Source organism: Panthera leo, chromosome B3, assembly GCF_018350215.1.
Source record: "Panthera leo isolate Ple1 chromosome B3, P.leo_Ple1_pat1.1, whole genome shotgun sequence".
In the NCBI taxonomy this organism is placed as follows: Eukaryota; Metazoa; Chordata; class Mammalia; order Carnivora; family Felidae; genus Panthera; species Panthera leo.
Window position 1 is genome coordinate 135,090,900 of NC_056684.1, and position 23,657 is coordinate 135,114,556.

General features: G+C 46.1%; 1 protein-coding gene across 2 annotated transcripts in view; it reads right to left on the reverse strand.

The window, feature by feature from the left end:
* LGMN (legumain) overlaps positions 1-20,872 on the reverse strand; it is a 43,669-nt gene extending 22,797 nt beyond the window's left edge. For both annotated transcript variants that reach the window (XM_042944136.1, XM_042944135.1), the window contains exons 1-2: positions 20,751-20,872; positions 10,662-10,828 (exon numbers count right to left, since the gene is read on the reverse strand). In XM_042944136.1, coding sequence (XP_042800070.1) covers positions 10,662-10,799 — 138 coding nt within the window. In that variant the 5' untranslated portion in view covers positions 10,800-10,828; positions 20,751-20,872. The remainder of the gene's footprint in view (positions 1-10,661; positions 10,829-20,750) is intronic.
* Between the last annotated feature and the right edge of the window lie 2,785 nt (positions 20,873-23,657).

The following is a 23,657-nucleotide window of genomic DNA, read 5'->3' on the forward strand; positions in this document are numbered from 1 at the left end:
GGCGCCTCCTGGTCTGCTCATTGACGGATGTGTGCATATTATCACTTCCTGGTACATACTGTGTGCTGCCTGGGTGAGGCAGTCCCTGGGTCAGGGACTTTGCAGAGTTGCCTCACTGAGCCCACCACCAACTCGAACTTTCCAGAGGAGAATCAGAGGTTTAAAATGAGATGGCGGGGGGTGGGTGGTAAAGTTGAAAAAAAAAAAAGAAAATAGAGACAGACAGCAGTGGTTGCAGGGGGCTGGGATGGGAGCAGGGACTGACAGCAAACCGGCATGAGGGAACTTTCTAGAATAATGAAAGTGTCCTAAAAATGGACTGTGGCCATGCTTGCAGAGCTGTATAAATTTGCTGAAACTCACAGAAAGTATATAATTATAACAGATGAACTGTAGGACATGTAAAGGTATGCCTCAATAGAGCTGTTTTAAAAAGTGGTGATTGAGGTTCCGGAAGATGGCGGCGTAGGAGGACGCTGGGCTCACCGCGCGTCCTGCTGATCACTTAGATTCCACCTACACCTGCCTAAAGAACCCAGAAAACTGCCAGAGGATTAGCAGAACGGAGTCTCCGGAGCCAAGCGCAGACGAGAGGCCCACGGAAGAGGGTAGGAAGGGCAGCGAGGCGGTGCGCGCTCCACGGACTGGCGGGAGGGAGCCGGGGCGGAGGGGCGGCTCGCCGGCCAAGCAGAGCCCCCGAGTCTGGCTGGCAAAAGCGGAGGGGCTGGACGGACTGTGTTCCGACAGCAAGCGCGACTTAGCGTCTGGGAGGTCAGAAGTTAACAGCTCTGCTCGGAAAGCGGGAAGGCTGGAGGACAAAGGGAGGGAGAGCTGCTGAGCCCCCGGACGGCAGAGCTCAGCTTGGCGGGGAACAAAGGCGCTCGCCAGCGCCATCTCCCCCACCCATCCCCCAGCCAAAATCCCAAAGGGAACCAGTTCCTGCCAGGGAACTTGCTCGCTCCGCGCAAACACCCAACTCTGTGCTTCTGCGGAGCCAAACCTCCGCCAGCGGATCTGACTCCCTCCCGCTGCCACAGGGCCCCTCCTGAAGTGGATCACCTAAGGAGAAGCGAGCTAAGCCTGCCCCTCCAGCCCCCGTGCACCTTGCCTACCCACCCCAGCTAATACGCCAGATCCCCAGCAACACAAGCCTGGCAGTGTGCAAGTAGCCCAGACGGGCCACGCCACCCCACAGTGAATCCCGCCCCTAGGAGAGGGGAAGAGAAGGCACACACCAGTCTGACTGTGGCCCCAGCGGTGGGCTGGGGGCAGACATCGGGTCGGACTGCGGCCCCGCCCACCAACTCCAGTTATACACCACAGCACGGGGAAAGTGCCCTGCAGGTCCTCACCACTCCAAGGACTATCCAAAATGACCAAACGGAAGAATTCCCCTCAGAAGAATCTCCAGGAAATAACAACAGCTAATGAACTGATCAAAAAGGATTTAAATAATATAACAGAAAGTGAAATTAGAATAATAGTCATAAAATTAATCACTGGGCTTGAAAACAGTATAGAGGACAGCAGAGAATCTCTTGCCACAGAGATCAAGGGACTAAGGAACAGTCATGAGGAGCTGAAAAACGCTTTAAACGAAATGCAAAACAAAATGGAAACCATGACAGCTCGGCTTGAAGAGGCAGAGGAGAGAATAGGTGAACTAGAAGATAAAGTTATGGAGAAAGAGGAAGCTGAAAGAAAGAGAGATAAAAAAATCCAGGAGTATGAGGGGAAAATTAGAGAACTAAGTGATACACTAAAAAGAAATAATATACGCATAATTGGTATCCCAGAGGAGGAAGAGAGAGGGAAAGGTGCTGAAGGGGTATTTGAAGAAATTATAGCTGAGAACTTCCCTGAACTGGGGAAGGAAAAAGGCATTGAAATCCAAGAGGCACAGAGAACTCCCTTCAGACGTAACTTGAATCGATCTTCTGCACGACATATCATAGTGAAACTGGCAAAATACAAGGATAAAGAGAAAATTCTGAAAGCAGCAAGGGATAAACGTGCCCTCACATATAAAGGGAGACCTATAAGACTCGTGACTGATCTCTCCTTTGAAACTTGGCAGGCCAGAAAGGCTTGGCACGATATCTACAGTGTGCTAAACAGAAAAAATATGCAGCCGAGAATCCTTTATCCAGCAAGTCTGTCATTTAGAATAGAAGGAGAGATAAAGGTCTTCCCAAACAAACAAAAACTGAAGGAATTTGTCACCACGAAACCAGCCCTACAAGAGATCCTAAGGGGGATCCTGTGAGACAAAGTACCAGAGACATCGCTACAAGCATAAAACATACAGACATCACAATGACTCTAAACCCGTAACTTTCTATAATAACACTGAATGTAAATGGATTAAATGCACCAACTAAAAGACATAGGGTATCAGAATGGATAAAAAAACAAGACCCATCTATTTGCTGTCTACAAGAGACTCATTTTAGATCTGAGGACACCTTTAGATTGAGAGTGAGGGGATGGAGAACTATTTATCATGCTACTGGAAGCCAAAAGAAAGCTGGAGTAGCCATACTTATATCAGACAAACTAGACTTTAAATTAAAGGCTGTAACAAGAGATGAAGAAGGGCATTATATAATAATCACAGGGTCTATCCATCAGGAAGAGCTAACTATTATAAATGTCTATGCGCCAAATACCGGAGCCCCCAGATATATAAAACAATTACTCATAAACATAAGCAACCTTATTGATAAGAATGTGGTCATTGCAGGGGACTTTAACACCCCACTTACAGAAATGGATAGATCATCTAGACACACAGTCAATAAAGAAACAAGGGCCCTGAATGATACATTGGATCAGATGGACTTGACAGATATATTTAGAACTCTGCATCCCAAAGCAACAGAATATACTTTCTTCTCGAGTGCACATGGAACATTCTCCAAGATAGATCATATACTGGGTCACAAAACAGCCCTTCATAAGTTTACAAGAATTGAAATTATACCATGCATACTTTCAGACCACAATGCTATGAAGCTTGAAATCAACCACAGGAAAAAGTCTGGAAAACCTCCAAAAGCATGGAGGTTAAAGAACACCCTACTAACGAATGAGTGGGTCAACCAGGCAATTAGAGAAGAAATTAAAAAATATATGGAAACAAACGAAAATGAAAATACAACAATCCAAACGCTTTGGGACGCAGCAAAGGCAGTCCTGAGAGGAAAATACATTGCAATCCAGGCCTATCTCAAGAAACAAGAAAAATCCCAAATACAAAATCTAACAGCACACCTAAAGGAAATAGAAGCAGAACAGCAAAGGCAGCCTAAACCCAGCAGAAGAAGAGAAATAATAAAGATCAGAGCAGAAATAAACAATATAGAATCTAAAAAAACTGTACAGCAGATCAACGAAACCAAGAGTTGGTTTTTTGAAAAAATAAACAAAATTGACAAACCTCTAGCCAGGCTTCTCAAAAAGAAAAGGGAGATGACCCAAATAGATAAAATCATGAATGAAAATGGAATTATTACAACCAATCCCTCAGAGATACAAACAATTATCAGGGAATACTATGAAAAATTATATGCCAACAAATTGGACAACCTGGAAGAAATGGACAAATTCCTAAACACCCACTCTCTTCCAAAACTCAATCAGGAGGAAATAGAAAGCTTGAACAGACCCATAACCAGCGAAGAAGTTGAATCGGTTATCAAAAATCTCCCAACAAATAAGAGTCCAGGACCAGATGGCTTCCCAGGGGAGTTCTACCAGACGTTTAAAGCAGAGATAATACCTATCCTTCTCAAGCTATTCCAAGAAATAGAAAGGGAAGGAAAACTTCCAGACTCATTCTATGAAGCCAGTATTACTTTGATTCCTAAACCAGACAGAGACCCAGTAAAAAAAGAGAACTACAGGCCAATATCTCTGATGAATATGGATGCAAAAATTCTCAATAAGATACTAGCAAATCGAATTCAACAGCATATAAAAAGAATTATTCACCATGATCAGGTGGGATTCATTCCTGGGATGCAGGGCTGGTTCAACATTCGCAAATCGATCAACGTGATACATCACATTAACAAAAAAAAAGAGAAGAACCATATGATCCTGTCAATCGATGCAGAAAAGGCCTTTGACAAAATCCAGCACCCTTTCTTAATAAAAACCCTTGAGAAAGTCGGGATAGAAGGAACATACTTAAAGATCATAAAGGCCATTTATGAAAAGTCCACAGCTAACATCATCCTCAACGGGGAAAAACTGAGAGCTTTTTCCCTGAGATCAGGAACACGACAGGGATGCCCACTCTCACCGCTGTTGTTTAATATAGTGCTGGAAGTTCTAGCATCAGCAATCAGACAACAAAAGGAAATCAAAGGCATCAAAATTGGCAAAGATGAAGTCAAGCTTTCGCTTTTTGCAGATGACATGATATTATACATGGAAAATCCGATAGACTCCACCAAAAGTCTGCTAGAACTGATACATGAATTCAGCAAAGTTGCAGGATACAAAATCAATGTACAGAAATCAGTTGCATTCTTATACACTAACAATGAAGCAACAGAAAGACAAATGAAGAAACTGATCCCATTCACAATTGCACCAAGAAGCATAAAATACCTAGGAATAAATCTAACCAAAGATGTAAAAGATCTGTATGCTGAAAACTATAGAAAGCTTATGCAGGTAATTGAAGAAGATATAAAGAAATGGAAAGACATTCCCTGCTCATGGATTGGAAGAATAAATATTGTCAAAATGTCAATACTACCCAAAGCTATCTACACATTCAATGCAATCCCAATCAAAATTGCACCAGCATTCTTCTCGAAACTAGAACAAGCAATCCTAAAATTCATATGGAACCACAAAAGGCCCCGAATAGCCAAAGTAATTTTGAAGAAGAAGACCAAAGCAGGAGGCATCACAATCCCAGACTTTAGCCTCTACTACAAAGCTGTCATCATCAAGACAGCATGGTATTGGCATAAAAACAGACACATAGACCAATGGAATAGAATAGAAACCCCAGAACTAGACCCACAAACGTATGGCCAACTCATCTTTGACAAAGCAGGAAAGAACATCCAATGGAAAAAAGACAGTCTCTTTAACAAATGGTGCTGGGAGAACTGGACAGCAGCATGCAGAAGAATGAAACTAGACCACTTTCTCACACCATTCACAAAAATAAACTCAAAATGGATAAAGGACCTGAATGTGAGACAGGAAACCATCAAAACCTTAGAGGAGAAAGCAGGAAAAGACCTCTCTGACCTCAGCTGTAGCAGTCTCTTACTCGGCACATCCCCAAAGGCAAGGGAATTAAAAGCAAAAGTGAATTACTGGGACCTTATGAAGATAAAAAGCTTCTGCACAGCAAAGGAAACAACCAACAAAACTAAAAGGCAACCAATGGAATGGGAAAAGATATTTGCAAATGACACATCGGACAAAGGGCTAGTATCCAAAATCTATAAAGAGCTCACCAAACTCCACACCCGAAAAACAAATAACCCAGTGAAGAAATGGGCAGAAAACATGAATAGACACTTCTCTAAAGAAGACATCCGGATGGCCAACAGGCACATAAAAAGATGTTCAACGTCGCTCCTTATCAGGGAAATACAAATTAAAACCACACTCAGATACCACCTCACGCCAGTCAGAGTGGCCAAAATGAACAAATCAGGAGACTATAGATGCTGGAGAGGATGTGGAGAAACAGGAACCCTCTTGCACTGTTGGTGGGAATGCAAATTGGTGCAGCCGCTCTGGAAAGCAGTGTGGAGGTTCCTCAGAAAATTAAAAATAGACCTACCCTATGACCCAGCAATAGCACTGCTAGGAATTTATCCAAGGGATACAGGAGTACTGATGCATAGGGGCACTTGTACCCCAATGTTTATAGCAGCACTCTCAACAATAGCCAAATTATGGAAAGAGCCTAAATGTCCATCAACTGATGAATGGATAAAGAAATTGTGGTTTATATACACAATGGAATACTACGTGGCAATGAGAAAAAATGAAATATGGCCTTTTGTAGCAACATGGATGGAACTGGAGAGTGTAATGCTAAGTGAAATAAGCCATACAGAGAAAGACAGATACCATATGGTTTCACTCTTATGTGGATCCTGAGAAACGTAACAGAAGACCATGGGGGAGGGGAAGGAAAAAAAAAAAAAAAAAAGGTTAGAGTGGGAGAGAGCCAAAGCATAAGAGACTGTTAAAAACTGAGAACAAACTGAGGGTTGATGGGGGGTGGGAGGGAGGGGAGGATGGGTGATGGGTATTGAGGAGGGCACCTTTTGGGATGAGCCCTGGGTGTTGTATGGAAACCAATTTGACAGTAAATTTCATATATTAAAAAATAAAAAAATAAAAAAAAAAAGTAATAAAACTGGAAAAAATAAAAAATAAAAAATAAATAAATAAATAAAAAGTGGTGATTACACCCATTTTTTTTTTAAATCTAGAAAATCAAGTGCTCCTGCATGGCTCAGTCAGTTAAGCATCCAACTGATTTCGGCTCAGGTCATGATCTTATGGCTCGTGGGTTTGAGCCCTGTGTCGGGCTCTGTGCTGACAGTGTGGAGCCTCTCTCTCTCAAAAGTAATAAAAACATTTTTTAAAATCTATAAAATGAAAACTGGTCTTTTTTTTAACTTTTTAATGTTTATTTATTTTTGAGAGCCAGAGCATGAGCAGGGGAAGGGCAGAGAGAGGAGACACAGAATCTGAAGCAGGCTCCAATCTCTGAGCTGTCAGCACCGAGCCCGATGTGGGGCTCGAACTCACAAACCGCAAAATCATGATCTGAGCCCAAGTCGATGCTTAACCAACTGAGCTACCCAGGTGCCCCTAAAGGTGGTCTTTTAGAAATGTGATGACTCTGTCGCTTGGCCCTCTATCACACGTCTTTCTCCCAGTTCCAACAAGAAGAGTCAGTTCTAGGCTTCTCCTTCTCCCTCTCTGCCTCAACTGAAACCCGCCTATCTGCCTCCCAGCTCCTGGGACAGATGCTCTTAAAGCTTCCAGGAGGAGGTGGCGGCCCCCTTTCTCTCCGCCGCCACCCAACTCCAGACCAGACCAGCGGAGTGGGGGGGGGGGGGGGTGTCTGCCAACACATGGCAAACCTTGGAGCCCCATTGCCAGCAACGGCCTCAAACCCTCCCAACCCCCATCCTTTGAGTGACACCTGGTCACATGTGCCTCTCCTCAATTCCTGTCACCCCCAAAGTCCCCAGGGGGCCGTGAACTTCACCAGCAATCTATTTCAACAGCCGCCCCCACGGTTCCACCTGAGGTCTTCCTCCTCCACATGCTCAGACCTGTCCTGAAAGAAACCCTCCTCCAACCCCAGTTCCTCCTGTAGTGGCCCATTCCATTCCCCTTGACAAGCCTGTCCCCGAGTGCTGTTTGCACTTCCGGACCTCTCCCTCTCTCCTCCGCCCGGACACTGCAGGCACTTGCCCTGGCGAGGCCTTACCTCCCCCCTCTCCTCCGCAACCGGCTGAGGGCACCAGATGCAGACCTTCCACCCACCTCGCCTCAGACCAACCCCCTCGAGGCCATCCAGTAATCCCACCCCAAAATGGAAACCAGAGAAACCCAGTTTGTCAAGACAAAACATGATTTAAATAACCATCATCACGCACACAGCAAAGCACTCAGCAGTGATTTAAATTGGGCCTGGTGTCCCCGTCCTTCCGCAACAAAAGGAATTTGCGGGAACAAGCGCTGTGTCAATCCAAGAAGGTAAACCTCCATCCAAACATAGGTTGAAAAGTCTGTGCAGGTTCTAGGAGGAAAGTTCTTTCAAATGCTCTTTTAATGATTAGCCTCCAAAGCCAAGAAGGCCAATGTTGGCAGCGGCTGAGGACAGAACCAGGCCAGTAGTGCTAAGTGCTGAGTTCAGCGATGACTCAGTGCTCGCGTTTCCTCCGCTCGGCCTCTGTCCTCTTTACTGAAGGATGAGTGTTTTTCACTCTTTCTTTTGGGAAGCGAGTGCTTCCCTTCATTCTGTTTTGATATTATTTTACCAGGGGAAACTAGCACCCTTCAACAACCACAAGAAAAAACAGAAAGGGTTTTCTCAGAGGAAAGGGTCATTGGATCCCTATACTTAATAATGTTTAACCAATAATATTCTAAGTGGGTTGTACAAAAACCAGCGTGGCAAGGGGTGCTTGGGTGGCTCCGTCGGTTTCAAACATCTGACTCTTGATTTTGATTCAGGTTATGATCTCATGGTTCAGGAGTTCAAGGCCCTCATCAGGCTCCATAGCATGCAGCCTGCTTGGGATTCCCTCTGATTTCCCTCTCCCTCTGTCTCTCTCTTTCTCTCTCTCAAAATTAAATAAGTAACATTTAAGGGGCGCCTGGGTGGCTCAGTCGGTTAAGTGTCTGACTTCGGCTCTGGTCATGATCTCAAGGTGCATGAGTTCGAGCCTGGGATTCTCTCTCCCTCTCTCTCTCTCTCTGTCCCTTCCCCACATGTGTGTGCACTCTCTCTCTCTCTCAAAATAAATAAACTAAAAAAAAAAAAAAAAGACTGACTGATGAATCAGCCTGTTCACCATCGGTGACCTGTATTTAACACCTTATCTTTCTCCTGCCTGGAAGAGGGAGGAGAAAATTGAGAGACGGATCAGCCATGTACTCAGGTTGCTCCTCCGTAAATGGGTCAGGTCTGTGGTTAAGTACTAAGATGTTACAAGGGATCATCTTGCCATGACAACAACGTTTCAGTCAAGCCAAAGTTCTTGTTCGGCAAACACACAAAAACATTCACGAAACAGGTCACTCAATCATCATCACGTTCCGGAGCTGGTAGGGAGGTCTTCTAAACCAGCGCCCTGCCTAACAGATAACGAAAACAGACAGCCCCGGAGGGTAACGCGCGAGCAGCGCTGCCCAGGCCGTGGGTGCACAGACTCCAGGCCTGCGCTGTCCCGCACAGCAACTCCCGGGGCAACCGAACACTTCAAGTACGGCCCGTCCAAACTGCATAGACCGTCAATGTAAATGCATACCAGATTCTGATGATATAGCGTAAAAAAAAAAAAAAAGGTAAAATATCTCATCATTAACTTTTTATATTGACTACAGTGAAATGATAGTTTGCATATATTGGGATAAATAAGATGTAGCAAAGTTACTTTCATCTGTTTCTTTTTATTTCTCAAAAATGTGGTTGGGGCACTCGGGTGGCTCAGTCGGTTAAGCATCTGACTTCGGCTCAGGTCATGATCTCACGGTTCGTGAGTTCAAGCCCCACATCGGCTCTCTGCTGTCTGTGTAGGGCCCGTGTCCGAGCCTCTGTCCCCCTGTCTCTCTACCCCTCCAGCATGCACATGGTCTCTCTCTCTCAAAAATAAACGTTAAAAAAAAAATGTGGCTGCTAGAAATTTTACCACAACGCACGTGGCCCTCCTACTAGACAGCGCTGTTCAGAGCTAGTCAGCCCAGGTTTGATCCAGGCTCAACCACCTGCCATCAGTGCCTCACTGGGTGGAGGACTGACTTTCTTTGCCTCAGTCCTCTCGTTCACAAAGAGGAAACAAGAACTGGGCCTACTGTGCATTGCTCCACGACGACGGGGTGAGATGAGTTCACTTGTGGAAGCTCTCTTAGACGAGAAGCCAGCACACCCTGCATCCTGTTTCTGAGAATTGACAGATTAACTGATGGTTTAAGCAACAACTCTACCGAACTAAAAAAGTCACATAAAAGTCAGCTTTATAAAATATACAACCCGTGGTGAGCCACAGTCGGTTAAGCATCTGACTTGGGCTCAGATCATGATCTCCTGGTTCACCGGTTCAAGCCCCGCGGTTGGGCTCTGTGCTCACAGTTCAGAGCCTGGAGCCTGCTTCAGATTCTGTGTCTCCCTCTCTCTCTGCCCCTCCCCTGATCATGTTCTATCTCTCCCTCTCAAAAATAAACATTAAAAAAAATAAAACAAAATATACAACCCAGTGGTATCCAGGATATTCATAAAGTTGTGTAACCATCACCCTCTCTAATTCCAGAACATTCTTATTACCCCAGAGTCACTCCCCATTCCCCCCTCCACCCAGACCCTGGCAACCACCGATCAACTTTCCATCTCTACAGATTTCCCTATGCTGGCCTTTCATATCAGTGGGATCCTATGCGGTCCTTTGTGACTGGCTTCTTTCACTCAGCATGTTTTTACGGTTCATCCACGCTGAAGCCTGCTTCAGTACTTCATTCCTTTCTGTGGCCAAATAATACCCCTTGTATGGACGTACCACATTTGTTTATCCACTCGTCAGTTGATGGACATTTGGACTGTTCCCACTTTTTCACCAGCACGAACAATACTGCCATGAACATTCATGTACAAGCCTCTGTGTGGACACATGTGTTCATTTCTCTGGATGCATACCTAGGAATGGAACTGCTGTGTCATGTGGTGACTCAACGTCTCACCTTTTGGGGAACTGCCAGTGTTCCAAAATGGCTGCACCATTTTACGAGCCCCCCATTTCTCCACATCCTTGCCAACACACATCCTTTAGCCAGCCTTGGGGAATATGAATGACTTTTTAAAAAGTCTGTTCTATTGACAATGTGCAGGATTGTTTACAGAATACCAGGGTCATAAAGAAAAGCATTAGTCATGGTCTTACCTGGTGCCTATAATTATACCAGCCATTTGAACCTGCGACAATCACCACCCAGTGCTTGCCCCCGTCCTCGGGATCATCCATGGGAACAGCACCGATTCCCAGGACCACACTGAGCAACACAGCTCCTTCCCAAATCATTCTGTGCCTCAGAGTTCAACGGCAGGAACCTGGGAAGAAAAAAGCAGAGAGTCAAGCAAAAAAGGAATGACAAAAACAGAATATTGTTGGCCCCTGAGGAAATATCACAGCAAATGGGTCAAAAAGAGAAGACCAGTTAGTCATCAGATAGAACAGGCTAAGGACAAAAATGAGGACTGAGCAGAATTTTATCTTTAGCTCTGTGGCCCCTTTCCCTAAGGGGAAAAAGGTCTACTCATATCTCCCTCACTACAGGTTGAAGTTATGGGTATAAACCAAAGAATACTGTGAAAACTCTTTAAAAAGTTTTTGTCATGGGCACCTGGGTGGCTCAGTCGGTTAGGCGTTTGACTTCAGCTCAGGTCATGATCTCGCGGTTCATGAGTTCGAGCCCCGTGTCGGGCTCTGTGCTGACAGCTCAGAGCCTGGAGCCTGCTTCGGATTCTGTGTCTCCCTCTCTCTCTGCTCTTCCCCTGCTCTCGCTCTGTCTCTCTCTCTGTCTCTCTCTCTCTCTCTCAAAAATAAACAAACATTAAAAAAACTTAAAAAGTTTTTATCACAACTTGGAATACAGCAGATAAAACTCACCACCACCACCAACAAAACTCACTGTATTAGAAGAATGTCTACCACACTGTATGAAATGTTTGCAAGGAAAGAATACATATGTAACGTGTGCGTAGAAAAATGTGGAGGGCAGACATAGAAATTTAACAGTAGATAGTGATTGGCGGCAGGTAGAATTCAGGATGATTTCCTCCTAGCTCTCTTTTTACTACAATTAAAAGATATTATTATGCAATAAAGTTCGTAAAAATTCAAACACTGAGGGGCAATTTATAAGTTTGAGTGAGTTACCTGGATGAGCTATAGTCAAACATTGGCAGCTCAGCTCAATGCCTTTGTACAATATTTACAACCATACACGAATTCAGTAAGGCAGGCAGAGCAAATATTTTATTCCTTGTTATAGGAAGGGGACATTAAAGCAAGAGAAGTGACTTGTCCAATATCCAGTCAGCCAGCTCTGGCCAGAGACCAGAACCCATGCCTTCTGAATTCCTGGTTCAGGCTTTCTGCCACACAGTTCTACATTGAGACTTTATTCTTTTTTTTTTTTTTTTTAATTTTTTAACATTTATTTATTATTGAGAGACAGAGATAGAGCATGAGCATGAGAGGAGCAGAGAGAAGGGGAGACACAGAATCTGAAGCAGGCTCCAGGCTCTGAGCTGCCAGCACAGAGCCCAATGCGGGGCTCGAACTCACGAACTGTGAGATCATGACCTGAGCTGAAGTCGGACACTTAACCAAATGAGCCACCCAGGTGCCCTGAGACTTTATTCTTAATGAAGTACATGCCCAATTTTATACTGCACGGCCAAAACTTTAAAGTTTTAACGCATAAGAGGCAGTACCCAGGCCGAGTCCCGGCCACTTTGCCTTACTCAGATCAGACACTGCCCTGTGTCTGAATGTTATTCTAAAATAACAGCCTTCCTGTGACAGATACCAGGCCTGTCACACTGAGAGAAGAGGAAAACCAGTCTCTGAGATGTAGGGATTCGGCAGAACAGTCTGCAAAGCTGACCTCTGACACTTATGCCATTTGTCAAATAGGGCTCACTCACCCATTCACTTACTCATTCATTCATTCACCCAGTTGGCCAGAGTCTCCTGGACACCCACTCTGGCAAAAAACATGCTGGATGCTCTGAACGCAGCAGGACAGGACAAAGCCTCTATCCTTGGCGAGCATGCTGCCAGCTAAGGGATGAACCACCTAAAAGCCTAAGAAACAATCCTTAGCATTCTGTACCTAACACTGCTAAAATTCAAAAATGGATTGAGTAGTGGATTTTCCCCCCAAAAGCGAGGAAACAGGAAGCCCTGAATCCAATAAAAGTTTAAAAACCTAACAGTGTCTTAGTCCAGTGCTTCTCCAACCTGACCGTGACCCACATCCTCTGGACATCTTGTTAGGATGCAAATTCTGACTCAGGAGGCCTGGGCTGGACCTGAGTCTCTGCATTTCTAACGAGCTACAGGTGATGTCTAGGACTATCTTTTGATGCAACAGCGTTCTTCATTAACTTTGGCGGGCTCTAGTTCACCTCTGGCCCAAAGCCTCATGACCTGAGGCTACTCTTTCCCCGCCACCCCCTCCAGGGTGATAGCCCCTCCAGGAACTCAATTCTTAACGTGTAACCTGAGTTGGTGCTAGATCCATGTTTCTTTAGCACCACGCAAGGTCTTCCACAGATGAACGGGGAACCACGATAAGGTGCCCCAGATTTGTGTTTAAGCTTATTCAGAAATGGCCATGATTTTTGTTTGTGCTTGTTTTAGAGTGAGAGAGGGCAGGAGCAGAGGAGGGGGACGGCGGGGGGAGGGAGGGAGAGAGAGAGAGAGAGGGAGAGGGAGGGAGAGAGAATCTCAAGCAGGTTCCATGCTCACTGTAGAGCCTAATGTAGGGCTCAATCCCACGACCCTGGGATCATGACCTGAGCTGAAATCAAGAGTCGGATGTTCAACTGACCGAGCCACCCAGATGCCATAGTTGGTCTGTTTTTTAGTATGGTATATGACAGATGAAGTCAGAGAACAGATGAGGGCAGTAGACTGCCCAGGCGGCCATCCTGGTACCCAAACCAGCTGGCCTATTAATGTATTAATGTGCACATGAGGACACTCTCCCAAGTCCTCTGGACCTGATGGGGGCTCGCCATGGGGCTGGGAGGTAACGGCAGAGGTGACGTTGACGACGGAGATGACCCCCCCCAGGAGCTCTTTGCACCCAAGCTTGCCAGGCGGCCTCCTTACTGCAGTTAAGCCTCCTTGGGAAGCCTTCCCCCGGGCCAGCAGCTGGCACCTTTCTTCTCTAAAAAGCTGGACAGAACTATTTTGCCTTGCAGATCGCACCATCTCCCTCAAAACTGTCCGGCTCTGTCGCTGTCCTGTGCGCACAGCCAGAAACCATACATAAACCAGTGGGCGTGGTGATGTTCCAATAAAACCAGGATCGGGTCTCTCTGACCCGCCCCAGGGAGCGAGAATATACTCCCAGCCAGCCCACAGGACGTGACAGGCACGGCGGCCAGTTCTTATCATCTTCCATCGGCAGTCATTAAGCGGGCTCTCTGGTGTGCACACCAGTCTCTTCCAAGTTTGGTTCACGTGACTTAATCACAAGGAGGCTCATTCCTCTGGAGGCCCTGCCATGTGACTTTTTCCCTTCACGTTTAGGGACAAAAAGAATATGTAAAGGGACGCCTGGGTGGCTCAGTAGGTTAAGCATCCGACTCTTGATCTTGGCTCAGGCCATGATCTCACGGTTTGTGAGATGGAGCCCCTCTGTCGGGCACTACGAGGGCAGCATGGAGCCTGCTTGGGGTTCTCTCTCTTGCTCCCTCTCAGCCCCTCCCTCTCTCTCTCTCAAAATACATTAAAAAAAAAAAAAAAAAAAAAAAACCAGAATCAAGAAGTTGGCCTGACTGTGAACCCCAGAAGGGACACCACCAGCTTAACTGCCTATATTGGCAAACAATACAGCAGGCACCGAAAAACCACCGCCAGGTTATTTTTACAAATTCAAATTCATCTGTCATTCTTTTACTAATACACTAGCATGCTACCCCTCAGTGGGGAAAACTGCTTTATTAATATGCAAGTGACATTTTCATAGCTAACATTTGGCAATGGTTCCTGTCTGCGATTTTTTGTTGTTGCTGTTTCTTATAAACACGCAGGACGGTTCCTTGAACAGAATGGCAAGTTAAAGGCCTCACAGTATGACACTGATGGAAAGTGTCACTTAAAAAAACACGTGTGTTAATACCATTTGGGGAAACATATTGGGGTCTAGAATGAAGATGAGTAACATAAGCTTTCCACTGTCCTCAGCAAGAACGCGTCTCAAAGCAGCCAGCCTCACCCGGCCATTTCCTGATCAGCAATACTCTTGACAAAGTCCAAGCATCAGGCAAAAGTCACAAATAATCTCGTGACATGCCTGTGATTCTTGTTCTGTCAAAAAGAAAAGTTCACGAAGGCAAAGTAAATGATCCCTGCTGAACTACCTCTTCAGGATGGCTATATTCTTTTAGTTTATTTATTTATTTTGAGAAAGAGATAGAAAGTGAGTTGGGGAGGGGCAGAGAGAGAGAGAAAGAGAGAGAGAGAATCCCGAGCAGGCTCCATACTGCCAGCACGGGGCCCAATGCAGGGCTTGAACTCATGAACTGTGAGATGATGACCTGAGCCGATACCAAGAGACAGACACTTAAGTGACTGAGCTGCCCAGGCACCCCCATGATGGCTATTTTTACAGTCCGACCCACCCATCCATCCAACAAACACAGCACAGAACAGTGAACTAAATGACAGAACCCTTCACTGAGCTGACATTCTAGCGGGAAGACACACGACTGAAATCCACACGTTGTCAGGGGAGATGACCATCAGGAGCAAATATAAGGCAGGAGGCAGAGTCCAGTAGAAGTGGGAGGCATTATTTTTCAAAAGGGAAAGACTTGTCTACGGCCACACCACCCTAAACGCACCCGATCTCGTCAAAAGGGAAAGACTTTAAGGAAGTGAGGAAGCCCACCCATTCTAATGGCAAAATGTGTCCTCCACAGAGGGCTGTCGAGTTAAATCAGCCACGGCACACGCTTGCGATGGGGCACTGTTTTAACCTGTTTTAAAACAGTGGAAAGATCTCCAAGGGGACTGTAGTGGGGATGTGTTTAGTCTGCTAACCATCTGTGGGGAGAAAATGACACAGACGCGTGTTACCCCTACCAGAGGAGAGAAGGTCTCCCCTACAGAGACGCGTGTTCATATGCTGCACAGGGCGGCAGAGTGGGATGCTTGCGGGTTTCTGCAATGAGCCGCGCCACGTTCACTCCACCCAGTCCTCGCGAAAGCCTGTGAGCCAGTCTCATCGCTCTATTCAGAGCTGAGAAAAGCGAGGCCGGACAGGCAGACAAATGCGCTGGTAAGCGGCAAGCCTGGGGCTGACACACAGATCTGGTCCAGAGACTGCTTTTGTCGCTGTGTCACCTTGCTCGTCACAAAAAAAGAGCTGTTTATGTGGATGTCTTCAAAACCGGGTAACCACAGGTGGGTGCACCGCACCCCCTACCCAGGGCCCAACCCCTCCACCAGCAGGTCGTCCGCGGTGCTCCTCACCACCTTACTATTTTAAGGCACTTGTGGGCCATCTGTACAAGGAGCTCTTCTCTTAAAAGAACCTACCAAAGGAGAACCTGAACCACACAAAGTCGAGACCATCGGTCAAACCTTTACGAATGAATTTTACCCGCCTCCAATGACAAGTCCTCTGCTGTTCCCACTAGCCCTGCGTCTCTCTCAGGCTACAGGGTTACACAAGGTCAGTAATTCCATCAAAGGACTCCACTTGACTTGAAGTATACTAGCAAGTAAGGTTCCATTCATTTGCTAGGTGTGGGACAGAGTGCCCATTCTAGATAAACTGTCACCAGCAATACAAGTAATGAGGCCCCAATCACAGGACTACCCTAAGTAGCACAGTCAAGTTCAAACCAACGTCTGACACCAAAGCCCACACCTTAACCACCACTGGGTGTGACCTCAATGCCAGTCCCCAATTTGCTACTGACTCTTTAGAAACAGGGAACCATCAAAGCCAAGCAAAGCAGCTAGCTAGTCAAGGACATCGGAAAAGAACCTTCCGATCCTGAAGGTCTTTGATCCTGCTCTCTACTCTCCAGGGGCTTACAATAAGATCAACATTAGTGGACCCTGACTGACAGTATACAAGACACAGGGAGAGAGGATAAGGACCCATCCTTGACTGAACTGGAGTCAAGTCCCTCTGAGCCCCCTTCTCACTAGGTCTTGGCCTGGTGAGCTCAGTTTAGCAAGAATCAAAGCCCCCCTTTGATATCTAATCAAGTTCCACTTAGTAATTTTCCATCCACTGACCCCGTCCACCTATAAATCCTAGCTATCCTTGCTGTATTCTGAGTTGAGCTCAGATCTACACTCAAGCCACCTGTCCCTAATAAAACTGCTGGAATAAAACCTGTCTTGCTGTTTTTAACAAGCGTGTAGTGCCAAGTTCTAACATAGGACACACAGCTACTAACTCACAGGAGAAGCTTCCGTCTCTAGGGAATTGTCTATCTGTACAATGATAGTAGAACTAAATTATTTAGGGCAGATTCAGCTCTCAAACCTTTAAACTTCCTGTCTGAAGAGTGAGATTAAAACAAATCCAACTGGATCGTATCTTAAATCTCAACTGAAAACTGTATCTTATTCAGGGTAATCAATATTTTTCCTATAGGGAAAATTTCTGAGTCCATGGCAAACTGAATTCTAGATTAGAGTACGTCCTTCAAGGTTACCTAATTCTGACTCTATGGAACTTTTTCTTCACATCTCTGTAAACTGGATTAACAGCAATGCAAACAATTCTTTTTTTTTAATGTTTATTTTTGAGAGAGAGAGAGAGAGAGAGAGAGCGCACAAGCGGGAAAGGGGCAGAGAGAGAGGAAGGCACAGAATCTGAAGCAGGATCCAGGCTCTGAGCTGTTAGTACAGAGCCTGATGCAGGGCTCCAACACATGAGCCGTGAGATCACGACCTGAGCCAAAGTCAGCCCCTTAACTGACTGAGCCACCCAGGCACCCCAAACAATTCTTATCTAAAGATATACAAATGAATTCTATCAAGCTGAGGTTCAGATGATTTCTGGTTGTAGAAAGAAGCCAGTTTTGCCTGCCATTTGCATATTTATTTCATTATTTCTGATCTACAAATATATCCATAGCATGGAGTCGCCTTTGAACTGGTTGTAACCACCGCACTGTTTCCTCAATGTAAGTTAAATGTAATCTTTACTACTTGTTCACCCTTGTATCTATAGAGTGACGACTTTACCTTTTTAAAAATTATTTTTTAACATTACAAAAAGTCTGAGCAATTGAAACACATTTCAAAATGGACAGTCGATAAACACTTTTAAAATCTCCTAACGGTTAGAATAATTTTGGAATTTAGCAAAGTAAAATTTGCCCAATGGTTAAGTTTATCCAAATTTTTATTTTCACGGCTATCTGACACTTGAATTCCTTTTACCAAAATTACTATTTTTGAAACCTGATATCAGTTTAGTTTGTAGAATTTTACCAAAATGACTGAAAGACTTTTACAGTTAGATGTTAATTCTTAACTTAAATTTTGTTAATTTATACTTCAAGAAATTGAAGGGTAGGGGCACCTGGCTGGTTCATTCAGTTACGTGTCTGACTCTTAGTTTCGGCTCAGGTCATGATCTTTCGGTTCATGAGTTCAAGCCCCTCAATGCGTTCTGCACTGGCAGTGGGGAGGCTGCTTGGGATTCTCTCTTTCTATCTTCCCCCTCCCTTGCTTGCTCTCTCTCTTTCTCTTTCTCTCTCTCAAATAAATAAACTGTAAAAAAAGAAACTGAAGGGTAAACATTAAATTACAGAAATGTACAAAATATAATGTAAAACAACTGTTTTATCATTAAGCCCATGAACTGTTAATATTTTGCAAATCTGTGAAGAGTCTTTCCCCATAAAACTAATAAAATGTAACAGATGAAATTTGTTTCCATATCCTGTTCTATTCTCCCCACACCACAAGATAACCACAATCGTAAGTTAGCATTTCTTTTCATTCACTTTATTATACCTTTAAAAACACATTATGTGCACTTTATAAACATTCCCTTCTAAAGGACTTTTAGGCAGTTTCAAAACATTATCACTATAAACAAAGTTGCAACAAACATCCTAATACTCCTCTCCTTGAATACACATGTATATTTCTTTAGGCTACTTTCTAGAAGTGGAACCACTAGGTCTTCAGATATACTCATTTCGCTAGTAGCTATACTGTTCTAAGATACACTTCTATCAGTAGTGAATCTTTCCCTCAAATACCTATCATTTCTTTTTTTTTTTTAAATACCTATCATTTCTTAACTGCACTGAACTTTATAATTCCTAATCTGATGGACATAAAGTGATCTAATTATAGGTTTAATTTGCATTTTCTGGATTACAAGAAAATTTAAGTGTTATCATGGCTTAACCTTTCAGATTTCAACATCTTTGATACATGTGACAACTCCCCCATCATTAACTGGGATGTGAATTACCGTCTACAAAGCAACTTCTGCAGTTAAAAAAAGAAGTGCTGGGTGGTTCTTCTCGAGATAGTGTATAGGTTGGAAAACTCAAGAAACAGCATTCACTTCAATATACTTCTACTGAACAATATTGGGTATGGTGTATTTCACCTCCTTAACAGTTCAGAACTTTTTCTCTTCTCTTCTCCTTCCCAACTGCAACTGTTTTTCAAAAAGCCTCACCGATTCTCCTGGGAATTACTGCCTGTGCTCCCTGCTGTGACCTCTCTCCAATATTTTTCCACACTACAGACTACCTAACGTACACACCTACTGAATTCAGCTTCCCAAGCTTCCAGGACAAGATCTAAACCTCTTACAGCAGCACAGGACGCCTTGCAGGATATACGGCTATCTTCTCATGAAACAGAGCTCATGAAATCCACCACCAACATGAAATCCCTTGTTCCAACCAGGTTTCAAGATTCGAGTCCAAAATCCTTGCTCTCTCTATGCCTTCACCCACTGTTTTCCAGGTGAAACGTTCTTCTCCATCACACTAGCTCTTGTGCATCCCTCAAACTAAGTTCTACCTCTTCCCACAAATCTAGATTTGGGCTAGATTTGCCAATGGGCTGCCCCTGGGCAAACCCTTTTAACACCGGACTGGTTCTCTATAGGCTGCCTCTCCCCTTTACAAATGCCCCCTGCTCAAAGAGCTTAGTAAGGCTCAATAAACGTTTGCTAACTAATGGAACCCTACAGTAAAAGAGCTGAGCTACGCCATTCACCACGTACACAGTGCAAGTCTCAAACCCCAGGCGTTTATTTGCATCTATAAAACGAAGCACGTGGTAAAAGTTCCTTTTTCCAACTCCCAGATCCTACAATTCTTGGCCTGGAATGACCCATGTCGGTACAACCTCACCTCTAATAGTTAGGGGCAGGGGACCAAACCAAGCTTTCACTTTCATGCTTGAAGTGAATCATCCTGTGAGTCCCACCAGCTCAAGTCTCTGGGAACTAGGGCACCTCTAACTTCTGGGAAAGGATGTTTTTATACGTTTGGGTATTTCTGTTGTGGTAATTAAGTGGGTGGAAATGGATGCAACCCTCCGCATTAAAAACACCAAGAAGCTGGGGCGCCTGGGTGGCCCAGTCGGTTCAGTGTCCGACTACGGCTCAGGTCACGATCTCACCGTTGGTGAGTTCCAGCCGCCCTCCGGCTGGGTGCTGACAGCTCAGAGCCCGGAGCCTGCTGGGGATCCTGCGTCTCCCTCTCTCACGGCCCCTCCCCCGCTCGTGCGCGCTCGCTCAATCTCTCTCTCAAAAAATAAACATTTAAAAAAAAAAAAAAAAAAAAAAAAAAAGGCACCAAGAAGCTGAACTGCTCCTAGATCCTGAAGGTCGGAACCAAGCCCCAGACCCTGCCCGGCACGCCCTGCCTGTGGGACCAGAGCAAAATACTCTCTCCGCGCGCCCGCTTCTCCCTGCGCCTGGGAAGAAGAGCCTGGGCTTCCAGCCAGAGCTCGCGCAACAGAGGGCCCCCATCAGCCCACGACCACCCTCCGGGAGGGCGGGCTGAGAGGTCGCCGCATTTCCCTTGGGATTCACCGCTTCCCGAAATCCTCTTCCCCGGGGTGAGAAAAGGATTACTCAAAAAGGGTCGGGGAAATTGAAAATCGCGGCCGTGAGACCCAGAGCCGCGGCAGAGAAGCAACCCTGACCCGGGACGTGAGCAGAGAAGCAACCCTGGCCCGGGACGTGCGGCCTAGCCCGGGTCCCCGGATGGGGCTTGTAATTACCTGCAGCAGACGGACCGCGGAGGCGGCGGCAGCGGCGGGCGGCAGGACCGTGGGAACTCCTCGCGGCGCGCAGCCTCAGACGAGCCACCTCGTGATGTCCGCCCTGCAGTGATTGCGGAGCAACGGCCGGCTCCAGACTTTAATGGCCAGCCGCGCTGCGGTGATTGGTGGAACTTCGGGGTGGGCGTCTGAGAAAGCCAATGGAAGGCGGGGCGAGGCGGGGCCGGCAAACCAAAGGGACTACAAGTCCCAGCATGCACCGGCCGGGGCTTCTAAGCCAGGGTCTCGCTAAGCCTGGGGAACAGGGTTAGCAACGAAGTAGGGTTGGGGGGTCCCGGGGTGCGCGGGACCTCCTGGTGATGCAGTAATTCCAGAAGTGTCCACCAAAGGATCAAAACCAGCGCGCGGAGCACTTTGACCCAGTGCCTTCCAAACTCGTCGCACTTTGGAATCGTCTAGGGAAGCTTCAAAAGTACCGAATGGCCCTGTGTCACCCCAGACATGTTGTGAGTTCCTTGGTCTGCACGTGTCCTGGGTTTTGGAATCTTTAAAGATCCCCCGGAGATTCGGATATGCAGATCCGTTTAATCCTCGAGACAACCCTATGAGCGATAGGCACTGTTATTGTGGCCCTGGCTTTGCAGGTAGGACGACTGAGGGAGGTTCGGTCACTCACGGAAGATACACTTAATCTTGTGATCACATAGCTGTGAAGTGGTGGGGCCAGAACTCACACCCAGGCAGTCTAAGTTCCAGAATCCTATCCTCTTAATCCCTATGCAATGCTGTTTCTCAAATGTTTGGTATTATCTCACAAGGAAATGGGAAAAAGAAGAAATACTATGCATGCCAGTGCCATGTGGCACAGTAAATTGAACTGAATGGAATTGATGTGAGGGAATAAGGACATCAAGTGTAAGATCTAGGGCCACACTCATGGGTTGCCTCATTTGATCTTATTTTTTAATCTTTTCTTACTGTAAGTCCTGTGTCAGCAGGCCCTGGGCCTGCTCCCTATTTTTGTAAATAAAGGTCTGTGAGAACAGAGCCACTCCTACTGGCTTAGGTATTATCTCTGGCTGGTTTTGCAAACACTGCAGAGTTGAGTAGTTACACAAGAGACCATGTGCCCCACAAAATCAAAAATATTTTCTGTCTGACCATTTACGGAAAAAGTTTGCCAACCCTGAGTTAAGTACTCCTCCACACTCATAGCTTCAAAGTGACCATGATCTTTAAGCCCAGCTCTGTCCAAGTCCAAAACCAATTCTCATGACCGCTATGCTTTCACGGTCTTCCTCCGAGGGGAGTGTTGGGAGGTCATTGAATCATTTATTCAAGGGCACATTTAGTGGATTTCCCTTATGTGCCAAGTGTAGCTGAGCCTTGAGAGAAATGGGAGTCTGTTCCTTCCCCCTTGGAAATTCACTGTCTAGTAAAAGAGGAAGAGCGTGTCCTCAACCACTCCCTCAAGTCACCCAGAATAAATGGTGACATTTGGCTGGTTAGGTTTTCACAGGTGAAAGGGAAAAGAAGTGGTGGCCTGATGCCAGACATGTTTAGGCAAATGAGGGGCCAGGGAGAGTCCCTTCCATCTCCCTCAGCAACTCTGAGCTCAGAGTGTGGGACAAGAGAAGATGGCTGAAAGTTGAGGGAGGACTGACGAGCTGCTGGGGTTTGCCATGGTAATGGCCGGGCGAACCTCAGAAGAGACTGCAAGGCGGCCAGCTTAGCCCAGTCGCAATGAGGAGGCTGAGAGGAGAGGGGCCTGGAGTGAGAACCGGGTTCACGCTCTGCCGTCCAGCTACCTGGATTCCAATCCCAACTCCAGCACTTACGAGCCGTGTGACATGAGCAAGTTACTTAGCTTCTCAGTGCCTGGGTTTCCTCAACTGTAAAATGGAAGAACAGCACCTACTTTGTAAGGTCTCTTTGTAAATTACATGCCCCACGAATATTAGCTCCCCCCCCCGGGTGAAGAGCATGATGAGAACAAGAAGATGGGAATCTCTGACCTTGGGCACCGCGTGTGCTCTGATACCTGTACGTACATTAGCGGATGGTGCGGGAAGGGCAGCACCAGTGGGGTGCACCAGGAGGGAAGGGGGAGGCACAAAACAATTCCAGGGTGGCAGGAGGGTGGCGGGCTTCCTGTAAACATATAGGCATGGGGACACCCCCTCAAATGTCCCCAGAAGAATTCTCACAAGGAAAGTCACAGTGTGAAACTCAGAGCTTAGCGAGGCTCAAACCAGATATAAACGTGATACCGCAAGAATGCGGCAGATAACCCAGTCACCAGAGATAAGAGCACTGAGGAGCCATTTTACATTCGGTCCTTTATTTTTTTATCTAATAGTGGGAGACTATGTGCAAGATTAAGATTATAAAGCAATAAGAGTTGGAGAGAGCATGAAAGAAATTGGTTAAGTTTAGAGGAAGGTTCCTTCACCTGAGCACGACTGACATTGGGGCCGGGTAATTCTCTGCCCTGTGGGGGAGGTTGGGGGGCTGTCCCGCGCCTTGAATGATGTTCAGCAGCATCGGCATCCCTGGAGGCGATCCGGAGCACCCTCCCTTCAAGTTGTGACAACCAAAAACATCTCCAGAGGTTGCCTAAAGTCTCCCCGGGGAGGGGACGGGGAGGGGAGGGGCAAAATCCGTGCACACACACCTCCCTCCACCTTGAGAACCACTGGTTCAGAGAGAGAGAGGGCTCAACATACCATTCAGTCAGTCAGTGACTCAGTCAGTCAGTCATTCTGTTCGATGTAAAGGTTAAAGGCATGGACTCTGGATCCAGACTTCCTGGGTTTCTCCCGGCCGGGGGGTCCTGGACCGTCCCTTCACTTCTCTGTGTTTTGTAGGGTTGTCGTTAAGTTCAAGTGACTTGATACACAAAGTGAA